Here is a 12,583-nt window from a genome sequence, read left to right as displayed (position 1 = left end):
TATAAACGACACGGCATGCCATAAAACCTATTACATTAAATTATATGAGATCCTAAAGCTTGAGATACGTAATCATAGATTTCTCAGAACTAGGTTTTTACCCTATTTTTAATCCGACCCTTAACGGATACAGATTGATCCTACTTTATAGTCTAAGTCATGAAGCCATATTTGGCAGCTATTTACCACTTACACATGATAAGTGAAAATTTCCTAATTGCATGGTAGACAATTTTTGAGCAACCATATGCTGAAATACTTGTGCATTCAGCGTCTCCCATATTGTTTCTTCACATCTGCAGTGAAAACCAGACAATATTTTGATCGCCTCTCACAGGTAATCGCACGCAGTCGCCTGCAGAAGCACACAAGGTGCAGAAAGGTATTTTGTTCTGACAGATTATTAACATGTTGTCTCAATTCTGTAAACACATAGGTACCAAACTCCTTACAAGGACGCAGACTGCTCTGGTTGTCGTCCGCTGAGGTGCCACATGCTGTTAAATTTTCTTCTTGGCAAAGTAACAGCGTTGGTCGTGCTAATCCAGAGCTTAAAGCTCAGATGCTTAGCTTATGCTGCATTATGTTATTTTATTCTTAAGAAAAGAGGTGCACCTTACAGGAAAGCTGAAAGTCTATCCTTTTTTTATTGTTTGAGTAGACAAGCCTGTGTTCAGATGTGATAAATGAGATGTAGTTTGAAAAATGAGGTAGGGTTCAATCAATAGTTCCCAGTGTCACACCTGAAATGTAGCCTTTTCTCCTTTTCTTGCTAGAATGTGATGTTTGTTGTGTCAGCAGTAAAGCATTGGGGTCTGAGTAACGTTAATGGTTTCCGTCTTAAAAATAAGCTTATGAATAATGGAGTTGCAGCTGTACATTACCGGCAGGAAAAGCTAGAGTTAGCCCCAGCTGCCACAAAAACAAAATTAACAGGATTTTGTGAAACGGATGGTGCGAGATTGCCAAAGTGTTGTTCTGCTAGAAGGTTATAAGCTGTTAATAACTAAGCATCTTAAAGTCAGAATAAATCCAGACTAGTTGGTACCGCAGTCAAAGCTAACAGCAAGTCCAGAAGCGGTAAACATGTCTACCATTTTAAAATAACTTCAAAGTCAAGATGGTCTGAGCCGTTTATGGAAATGTTTTTTTTTTTTTTTTTTTTTTTTAGATTTAAGCCGTATTTAGGTTTGCATTTTGGCGTTCTTTAAAGGAGCATCCACCTGCAGGTTCTGTTTTAGGCTCCTACGTTCTCAGACGTACGGCTTTGTCCTATTAAAGTTAATAAATCTTTGATGTCTAGACCTGACCCTAATCTTGACATCTAATCTTGACCCCTTCCTGTAACCTTAAACAGATGCTGACTTGGTTCTACATGGAAAAGTACATAAATGTATGTTTCATTAGGTTCTTTTTTCAAACTGAAAAATAGTTATTCAATGCTTCATAGGTCTATTCCGATGTAGATATTTACTTACTTCTCTGTAAATGACAGGACAATGCAAGTATGAGGATGTTTTAAAAGTTTATTAGATGGGCTTGAATAAACCGCTATGACATCTTTAAAAGTTGTTTTAAGACTGTGGAAGTTTGTTTTGGTCCTGGCTCCTCTGTGTCATGCTGTTAGGATTTACTGTCCGGTACCAACTAATCTGGATTTATACACAATTAAAACGATAAGAGTCTTACCTGCAGCAGGTTGTTTTTTGGTCAGACTAGATGCTGAGTATAAATGGTCGGGCAGTGTAAAAATCAAGAAAAACCATTACTATTTTTTTTATACCAAAACTGTTTTTCTTGACTGGAAACTTTCTACATGTTGCGTTCTCCTCAATTTGTTTTGCAAAACAGGTCAAACAAGTTGTTGGATTTTTAAAATACTTCTTATTAAGGCCTATGAGATTGTCAGGATTGGAGTTTCTGTTAAATCTGCTTTGATCAACTCCCCTTTTGGACTAGCCATTAGCTGGATTCATGCTAATGCCCCGCCCATACGAACCTGGATACTTTGCAAATTAGAGATTTTTTTTTTTTTTTTACAGCATTTTTCTGGTAACAGAGATTTTAAAAGTTGTTTTCCAAAATGGTTTATACGTTTTGTTTAGGGTTGATTCACATTCATATCACTCTGTCCTGACCCTTCAGGTGAGGAAGCTAATGATGAAGAGGGATGAGGAAACCATGTTGTTATGGGAAACTCTTGAGCTCAGCATTGCTTTTGCTCCTACTTTTAAATTCAGAGGTAGTTAAAGTCAACACCTGCTGCCAGAGCATCAATATTGCTCTATCTGAGAATAAAATGCAGCAGACTGTGTTTTTCTCCTTCAAATTTGTCCTACAAAGAGTTATCTCCTGGAGGCACAACAACTGCTTAAACCTCTTCAAATATTCTGAAATACCCCTTTAAACACCCTTAGACTGAACTGGGTTCATGTCGAAGCACAACAAGGCCAGTCGGGCGTAAATGCTAATTTGATCTTTTGATTGGAAGAAGTTAGAGTCTGCCTTTCTCTCCTTGAACCAGCGGGTGTCGTGAGTCACCGCCACACAAAAAGAGGCATTTTCTTTGCCTTCATGTATACTGACAGCCTTCAGTTCAGCCCAGATGTGTTTGCTTTGTTTGCGTCTTTCCCGGTCATTATAAAGCTGCCCTTTCTTAGGCTGGAAAGCAATCACTCAGCAATGAATGCGATGCCCTTTAAGACATCTGCAATTTGCCTGGAGCTTTCATCAAGCGTTTTCGCTCCCAACTGAGTCATATGGTCGGGAAGTGCAACACAATACCAAATTTCCTTTATGCCTCCGAGTTGCTATTCAAAACAAACAAAAAAAAATCTAAAACAATGATAAATACATAAAATCGCATCTTCGAAACTTAAAAACAAAAAAAAAATCAATTTACACATTTCTGGTGCAATGTTTTCTTACGCAAAATTGGTGGAATATTCACAGTTGCCGCATGCACAGCAGCATCTCCTGAGTGGGTGAGAAAAGGAAGTCACACTTGTCAGAGAGGTGGTGTGTGCGAATCATATCACTCTGTCACACGCTGAAACACCAGGTGGAGAAACAGACAGCAGCAGAAAATACCAAGCCACACTTAAAAAAAGCTGCATACATAACCCTCACAGACGGGTAGCGTTTGTCCTAGAGAGAGATCCATTTTAAGGGTTTTACTTGTTTTTTTTTTGTCCTTTTGCAGCTGAAATGTGTGCTTTTTAGCCAACATGGTGCTGTCACTTAAGACGGCGCGAGAAGCTGAGATCACAAACAGATATTGTGGCTTTTGAGTAGCTCGGCACATTAATCAACCGTCATCAAGAAGGGGATAAATTTCCACTAGATCCACTCCGACGTTCGACCTCCACAGTTCGTATTGTAGATCTCTATAGCGTTTTGTTAAGTGCTTTTTGCAAAGGTCCTGACATAAAGGGAAAATCTCGGCTGTTTTTCTCCAAAGCAAATCTGCCTTTGTGTATAAACAATATAAATATCTATATATATATATATATACATGTATGCGTTAAGACTCACATTCTGCGTTTAGTATTGATTAGCTGTGTACTGTTCTGATGTACTGACTGTATTCTTGTATATTCCAATACTGTTCATTTTGCATTTTGTCTGCCTTTGTGATAATGTTAGCTGTTCCAACATCCAAGTCTTATTATAAATGTTTATTTTTAAGCAGGGTAGGAATCAGTTATTTTTTATTGAAATGGCTGGGCAAACAGAAAACATGGTATCAAAACCTGCATGTAGAGAGTGCCAGGTTTCTTTCTTTTGTTTAAAAAAAAAATAACTTAAGGGATATAAATCCTAATCGGCAGTGACTAGACTGTATGTAGCCTCAATCAGTATTGGATTTTTTTTGTTCCTAAAGCCATAAGAAATTAAAAACACAGTGCTTTACTAGATTGTTATGCCATACGATGTAGGGAGCTGCTGGCAGGTGAGCGAGGGAAATGGGAAACGGAGGGATCTACTGAATTTCTGAAAAACAAGTGGGTATGAAAAGCTCACTAAATAGTAGGTAAATAGATTTCCTCAGGACTGTGTAACGACTCTAACTTGCTCACATTTACAGTATCTTTAAAGCAAAACAATCAAACCTATTATTGATGCACCTTGCAGGCTCTTTGCCCGTAATTTTAGATAAATCCAGCCAGATTAAAAAGGGAAGAGAATGCGTTCTTACTACCCTGCTGCACATAATCATCTTTCATCCATAGCTATAAAGTAGCAATCAGCCATGGTTAGGTGAGGCAGAAGGCTTGTTGCTTTTACCTGAGGCCATATTATACGAAGGGAGCTTTAAGCAGCACTGAAAGCACTGTGTTTATTGACCGCAACTTTAAAAATGATAAGGTTGGTCACTGCCATAAAAACTCAGAGGCCTCGTAGCTGAAGGATAATGGCTTTGCATGGTGTGTTTAAAAGCTTCTCTGGCTGCAGGATAGCTGCAAACTATAGGCATTAAAGGAGAGTAATACACAATAATTTGACATAATAAAAGATACAGTTTTACACCTTGTGGCGTCTTCATTTGTCTATAAATCATAAGGCAATTAAACTGTGATGCTAACTTTATTACAAAGTTGTGATCTGCTTTGTCTAATACACAGTGGGTCCAAACTGTGGATTAGGTGCTGCTACACTCATAGCACCATATATAAACATTTTATTAAAATTTATTTGTTGTTCATACATTTAATATACAGTTAATTGGCTTTGGTAGACCGACGTATAAATGCTTTTACATAGATCATAGCTCAGTCAAGGCGCTCTAAATTACTGATCACAAGCTGTGTTTTACTGCCCTCTGGTGGTAAAACATATATCGTACAAAAGCAGTGACAGCAAAATTTCTAAGCTCGATTGTTAAGGTCAAAATTTGGATATTTAAACAAGGTAGTTTTACCATAAATCAGCCAAGAGGTGCTCTGAATTTCCGACAGTCATCAAACCAAATAGAAAACTCACGAAGAGTCGATATCTGCTCTCAGAGAGCAACAGAAGATGACAAGAAAAAGTCGTTTCAAAGTTAGCATTAAATTATGAATTTCTTTTAAGTTATGTTTGATATATACAGCATTTTCATGACAATTGAAGGTAGTATAGTTACTTTATTGGGCTATAAAACGGCACTATATTCCTGGAAAATACATAACATCTTCTCTTTACGCAACAGAAAACCTGCCTCATCATTTGCAATAATTTATTTTTGTGACAGAACCTGAGGTTGTTTGGCATCATTTGACTTAATCCGAGGTTCGTTACTCACATCTAAATATACATATTGAAAGCACTATGAAGTTCTTAAGCAATCACTAAACGTTTTAAGAAGATAAAGCAAAGAAAAATTTTCCAAATAAGCAAAATTCAACTAAACTGTGAGGAAACAACGGCAGACATGGGGATAAAACGTGGATATAGTTTTTTTGTTTTTTGTTTTTTTTTTTAGAAATTTTCAAAACGGACAACCATTTTCTTGGCAAATTAATTTTTTCTCATTACAAAGAGCAGGTAGAAAAGCAAGACAGATACAGACATGAAGTGAATTAGGAATAACTTAAACACATCAACTGTTAAAGCAATTAATTGTATTCAACAATAGTACAACCAAGCACAAACACTGCAAATACATTTGCTTGGACATTTTCCAAAAAGAAAAGGAGAAAGTATATCTTATGTAACGAGAAAATTTTTTTAAATTTAAAATTGTAACAGTAAAATGTTAACGGATTCAACGGAAGCACCGCATTCAGCGCCATATTCAGATGTTAGTCTAAACTAGAAGTATTACCATTTCTGTAACAGCAATTATTATGACTGCAAAATGAAGAGAAAAAAAAAACAACCTTTTTGACCTTTACATAATAATCTCACAGTGGCATTTATATAATTTAAACGAGGGCTTCATTTTAACTAAACATATTCAAGTACTTGAACTGAAACTGGAAGTCTGATTAATATTCTCATCAGCCCTGAGTTTTGTACAATATACAATTGCAGAAAATTTGCATTGAACAAAGATACTGTACAGCATCCTGTGAAAAAGGTGTGCAGCTGTTAAAGCAGGTTTTGCATTTTGTACCTGTTATATCTACAAACTCAAAAGTCTGCATGCTTTAGTATTACACGGGTCAGTCTGTATTAATATTTCGCCAACAACAAATTTTAGTACCTTTTGAGATGAATTGACAAAAATAAATTCCTGATTAAGCAAAAAAAAACACAACACAAAATTAGAATCTTTTCTGCAAAAAGTGCAGTCAGTTGCACATATCAGAACGTTTCTGAAACGTGGGAGCCGTGCAGTTATGGTGGCGTCGCTCCGCCTTCAAGGTTGGCAGGCTGGTTCGTCTTGTGGAAAGGGGTTTCTTTGTATATAAACCAACAATTTCCTCCCCACAGGATGAGGTTAAGGAATCCAAATATCTGCAGAAGAGTTGGGACAGAAATTGAAAATTAGCCAAAAAGGAAGCATGGTTTTCCTTCTCTCTCCCTTTTATAAATAATTTGTAATTACTCCAGAGAGGAAATACTTTGCAGAACTACTTTTTTCTTTTAATTACCGCTACAAGTCTTTGAGAGAATTAATGTGTCTAACATCTTTGACAGTTTGGTCCATCCATCTTTGCAAAGCAGCTCAAGTTTAATCAGACTGATCTTCCTTCCCGTTGTGGCTCTGGCTTCATGTTTAGTGAACCTCCACTAAAGTCTCTAAAGATTTATTTTCCAAAATCGCCTCGTATGTTGAACTAAGCGTCTTCCTATTAACTCTGAGCAACTTCTTAGAACCTGCATAATAACAAAAAAATGAAGCTGTGATGCTGCCTCCACCATGTTTGACCGTGAACTACCAGAAATCTGTTTAACTCTGACCTAAACTGATGGGAACATGTTCATCCACACGTTTGCCTTTTGCTTTACATGACATGCGGGAAGCTGCAAGCAGGACGTCTGGCTTTTTTTCAGGAACATCTTTACCAGCCTCCCATTGATGGGGCAGATTGGTTGAGTGCATAACTAATATTGCTCCTGTCAACAGATTGTCTCACCAGAGTGGTGACTCTCTGCAGTTCCTACTTGCTTTGGTTACCTTGAATCTCTTGGCTGCTTTTCTGACAAATGTTTACTTTGCCCGGTGTGTCAGTGCAGGATGGAAGTTTTGTGAAGCCGTTTCATTTTTTCAGAAAGAAAATCCTGACCCTCTGTGACACTCAGACCTTCAAATATTGCTTTATAAGCGAATCTTGATGATTTCTGAAGGAAACTGGTTGCACTGAACTTTACTTATCGGTAGCAGTCTAAAAAAAATAATAAAAAAGCCCAAAAATGCACATAACACTTTTCAGACCTTTTTAAATTTTTGATTGAAAACCATGTTTTTTGAGGGTTTTTTTTTTTTACTTTGTTTGAGCAAATCATGGAACAGTTCTGTCCATACACAAACCCGTTTCTTATGCAAAGAAATGCCGAGTTATGTTATAACTCACCACAGAAGAATTTAATTTGCCCATAGAGGGCAAAGCTCCTGGGGTGCATGTGTTGTTCTTGCAAACTTTAACACCACTGAAAATAGTTTCAAAACTAGTGGCTGTTTTGACGTCAGTCAAGCCTCTAGCCCAGGCGGAGGACGATACGAGCCACAGGAAAGCCAAGGATGCAGTCACCAGCAGATCCTAGAGAAGCAGCAAACAAGGAAGAACAAAAACAGGTTTAATCTTGTGTTTAGTTTCAGGGCCCTACATAACCAAGCAGGTTTAATAAGACAGAATGTTTTTTTTTTTCATTTACCCGATTTGACTGAACCAACCATAACACTACAGATCTGAGTAGCTGTTTATTCCTCACTGGATGCGTTTCATGTAATTCAAAAGAAAATAAGAGGAAAACGGCTGAACACACGGGGGGAAGGAGGGGAGGAGCCCCTGGATTCACACATGGCCCAATTTGACTGAATCTAAAAAAATATTATTGCAAGCTTTTGTTTTGTATTAAACTCTGTAGATCTGACAGCATCAGCCGTTTTAAATCCTCTGCACTGAATTATCTACAAAGATAAAAAGAATCATATATTGTCATGTTTGGTAAAGTGGATGTTCTCGTCATAAATTAGGAAATGAAAAAACAAAATAAAAGGTAACTCCATTTTTATGTAAAATTTTAAAAATATATTGAAGTAAAATAAAATATACTTTTGTTTTCCTTTTTATGTAAAAAAAAAAAATGGAAGTGATCCGTTTTGTTTTCTAGTCATGTTTTAAAATAAAAAACAGCACATTTTCATATTCCTAGACAGGAATAGATTTGCATAATGTTAGTTTATTTTTTCTTAAGTTTATATATTTATACTTTACTTTGTATGCCTGGACTGCTTGAAAACTGAAGTCATATTCATTCTTTCACTCAATGCTGGCCAACAAAGCTGATTCTTAGGAACCTAATTTTTTCCAGACGTGGACTGCAGGGGGCGCAGTTTATTCCACACAACCCAAGCTTTTGTCAGATGCTTTCTTTGTCAAAACAAAACGAATACAGATGAACAAGAATATACACCAAAAAAATGCACTTAAAAGGACAAATATGAACAAAAACTTATTTGCTGATCCCCAGCATTTGTCAACAGTGACATCCTGGGATATAAGAGAATATAAGAAACCGTCTTTGTTGGTGATGATGCTTTCATTGCTTTAAAACATGAAAAGATTTTGTTTTTGTTTCAAACAAGACAAAAACTGAATTAAATCTTGTTTTTACTCACTTGTACATCTGCTTCTTTTTTCCCATCCAGACTCTACAATCCAGTTGAGAGTGTGTGTTTTTTAAGTTGTGTGTGTGTGTTTTTTTTTTTTTCATGGCTATATACATTTACAAACTTTCCTAGAAGTAAAACAAAATGGAAACAAGCACATCTTTAAAATGCTGAACAACAGTCCGGAGAAGCTTCTCTAAGCTGATGTTTTCAGTAAGCAACAGATTCCTTCTGCTGTGGCCGAGATTCCTCACAGTCACCCGCCTCACTAGCTTATGACAACACAGCAACATTGCTCCTCCAGTGTTGCCCGTGGTGCTTCCTGACGGAAACGTTTGCACAACACCGATGTCCTTCATTTGCTTGCAAACCACACCCTTCACAGTCCTTCACTCGCACAGCTCTGCTGCACTTTCTCCGAGCTCGAGTAAGATTCGGGACGAGGGGGTAGATGCAAGTATTCCACGACATTTCTTGCTTGAGGTTCCTTTCGATCCAGATTTAGCTAATCTGTTTAAACAAAGCAAGAAAAGAATACAAGAAATCCATGCAAACGTACCGTGATGGGACCCCGAGGGGATTCTCTGTACAAGTGCTGATAGCCCAGGTAGAGGATCAACGAGGCGGTGCAGTAGAGAAAAGCCAAAACCCCGATGCAGACGTAGAACTGTGCAGAGGACGAGTGATCTCCGGTCAGGAAGTAGCTTGTGAATGTCGTTCCGTTGGTTTCACAATTGGGAACAGTATATTGATGGTCCGTCAACCTTTGCACACAAATAAGCTTTTTTTTTTTTTCTTCTAAGAAACCACAGTTTTAAAATAAGTTTGCATTGTGACACGGCTAATATCTTCAGTAATTCTGTTGCAGTGGTTTAAAACCCTTTCGAAAAAGACGCAAGAGAAAGCCCTGGAGCGACTCTCTCAATCTCTGCAGAATGGAGTCCTACCCCTTCCCCACACACTGCTAATCAAACTGAGATGTTGGAAAATATTTCTAGTCACAAAAAAATATATATGTCATAATGTGGAAATAAAGTCCTCGCATGTCTTGGAAGCATCTCTTGATTTGGCCCCATTCTGAGCCGTGGAACACCTTCTTATTCTATTTTTTTATTATAAAAAGTTTGACTGACTGCCTGAAAAATATCCAGGTGTCTGCTAAGAAGTCAGATGTGTAAAGATTTTTTCATCATATCTTCTAACGCTACAGCAAAATAAAGGCAGATGTGTAGTAGTGTTGAAGGGTTGAGGTGAGGTTCAGTGAGTTCACGGTCAGATTCTTCACCTGTATTGGACAAATTTTCAAACCCATGGGATTACAAACCTTATGCTAATGGATATCAAATATCTACACTTCCATATTCAATCACTGATAAATTTGTTACTTGATCAGGGGGATAAATAGTCAAAAACAGTGAAGAGCTCAACAGCTGTGTATTGGGAATAGTCTAGTTTCAGTCTAGAGGTTTATTTTCCACTAAAACAGTGTTGTGTCTATTTGTTTGAGTTGTTTTAAAGAGGCAGTATTATGTGTTTTCCAGCCACATAGTATCATTTTATAGCACAATCGAGTAACTATGTGACCTTCAGTCGTTCTGTATATGTCAAATATGACTTAAAAGAAATTAACCTTTGTAATTTAACATCTTGAAATTGGGCCTCTATCTTTTTGAAAAAGTCCTGCTCCAACCTTCAGGAAATCACCACAACATTGTTTCTCTTTTAACCCTTTACCAAATGTTTTGGCAGCATTTCACTGAGAAGTAGCTCATATAATGAGCTCAGCAGACACAGAGATCCACTAGGTGTTTGCTAAATGCTGCTGGCTAGTCTGAGGGAGCTGAATGTGGGAGTCGCAGCGGAGGGCTGCGCTGTGAGACAGAAATATGGAAACTGCAGCTCCGAGGAGGAGAAACATTTTGCCCAGCTGAACGGTTGCCATGGCAGATTACAGGATTTCTCAAACGTGCATAATATAATCAAAGCAACACTCCAAATATGTTTCTTATGAGGAAATAACATCAGAACATGGTGTAAAGCTATAAAAACCATTGATTTTACATAACACTAACCCTTTAAATCACTAAAAGCAGCTAAAGTGGGGTAAATGTGAGTAGCGCTTAAGTTTTAAGGATTTGTTCCATTTTCTACAAACTCTTGGCAATACGACATCTGAGAGGTAAAGAATAGTTTGTTAGTTTTTTAATACAGACTGTGCCTTTAAGGCAGCAGGTCTATTCATCGTTTCCTGTTCTATTAAAAAAGCTGTATCTTTCTTTGCTTAAGATTTTAGTTTAGCTTTTTTAGCTTGAGGTCATCCTAGCAGGAGAAACTCAGACCAGTCCCCCTGTTTGGGTGAGCTAGGATTACTTGGCCATACCTGAACGGGTAGTTGAATAACGCATCTACTTTCTCAAGTTTGCCTCCTTTGCACTGGATGTTGAAGCTGATGGATCCGCTGTAACCTCCAGTCGTAGCGAAGGCGAATATGGAAAAAACCTGTAACCACAGAGGGGGGAAACAGTTGGGAGAAAAGAAATGAGGAAGGGGCTGATGAAATTAAAAGTGCTGATCTAACGCTTATACACATGAGCACATACTTCCTCGTATTTGACCTGAAAAATGTTGACAGGAAGTCTAGATAAGATGGTTTACAATGCAGGGCTCACACTTTAAAAAAAATAAATAAATAAATAAATAAATAAAGTGAAAGGGTAAAAATCGTGAGGCAGTGGATAGGTGAAAGCTGCAAATGTTTATATTAGATTCTGCAATTATTTCTCAACATGTTTCAAAACGACTGCCCACTTGCAAACGGAGCTGCAGAGGTTTGGGCACGATTCAGTCTGACATAAACCATGAAAGTGTAACGCATTCCACGTTGAGGCTCAAATAATAACTCCTCTGGGCGTGGGGAGGGTCACAAGACCAACTGCCTAATCAATTTGTGAGGTATTTCTGGCGAGCAGAGATGAGCTACCCACGTAAAAACACACACCCAGAACCGCACAGGCCATATGGTGAAGAAATCCTGTAAAACTCACCCATTCTAGCACACGGATGAACGCTAGAGGCTCCTTCAGGGGTCCAAAGTCGAGAGTGAATCCTGATGAGAGCACTTTCTAATAAACGTAAATACAGAGTGTGTTAGAAAACATGAAGGAATCTGCTACCGAAGTGGGCTTATCGAGAAAAAAAAAAAAAACAGGAGATTTGCTGGTTGAAAAACAAAACTATTATCCTGGTCTCCTCTGAGTGTTGTGGCCCCTGAAGTTACCTGAGCTACGGAATCCATGTTCGCTCCGAGGGAAAAACGGACTAATAAAACTTATCCGCTTCTTTTTATTCTTGCGGCTCCGTGCAGGTTCCTTGTGTCGCGTCAAACTTTTCAGTGAATCGCAGTGGCTGTGACGTTACCGTTACGTTAAGGCGATAAGAAAAGGGGACGGTAGGGGGCGCTGCTGGGAAAGCCAAGAAATAAGGGGATTTTTTTTTTTTTTTTTTTTTACACGTCATGTGCACTTAATCCAAAACATACAGACTAGGGTTTCATTAGTTTTATTGAGAAGAATTTCTGAATTAAATCGGATTTAGCAAAAAATGTATTTTTCTCTAATGCAAAATCAGAGTATAGATGAATGATTACATTAGTGGTAGTGGCTACAAGAGGGAACAAGTTTTTTACACAACTGGTCAAAAGTTTAGGGACGCCTCAATTAATGCCTCTCTCTCTCTCTCTCTCTCTCTCTCTCTCTTTCTCTCTCTCTCTCTCTCTCTCTCTCTCTCTCTCTCTCTCTCTCTCTCTCTCTCTCTCTCTCTCTC

At 38.0% G+C, this 12,583-nt stretch overlaps 1 protein-coding gene across 1 annotated transcript; it reads right to left on the bottom strand.

The window, feature by feature from the left end:
* Positions 1 to 1,157: 1,157 nt before the first annotated feature.
* Positions 1,158 to 12,197, bottom strand: sypl2b (synaptophysin-like 2b). The gene is made up of 6 exons (XM_008413294.2): positions 12,039 to 12,197; positions 11,806 to 11,883; positions 11,142 to 11,260; positions 9,321 to 9,525; positions 7,503 to 7,688; positions 1,158 to 6,441 (listed from the first exon to the last, which is right to left on the bottom strand). The coding sequence occupies exons 1-6, from the start codon at positions 12,054 to 12,056 to the stop codon at positions 6,322 to 6,324; spliced, it is 726 nt and encodes a 241-aa protein (XP_008411516.1). The 5' UTR covers positions 12,057 to 12,197; the 3' UTR covers positions 1,158 to 6,321.
* Positions 12,198 to 12,583: the final 386 nt, after the last annotated feature.

Source organism: Poecilia reticulata, linkage group LG7 (assembly GCF_000633615.1).
Source record: "Poecilia reticulata strain Guanapo linkage group LG7, Guppy_female_1.0+MT, whole genome shotgun sequence".
Classification (NCBI taxonomy): domain Eukaryota; kingdom Metazoa; phylum Chordata; class Actinopteri; order Cyprinodontiformes; family Poeciliidae; genus Poecilia; species Poecilia reticulata.
Note: the sequence above shows the minus strand (reverse complement) of the source record. Positions and strands in the feature narration are given on the sequence as shown.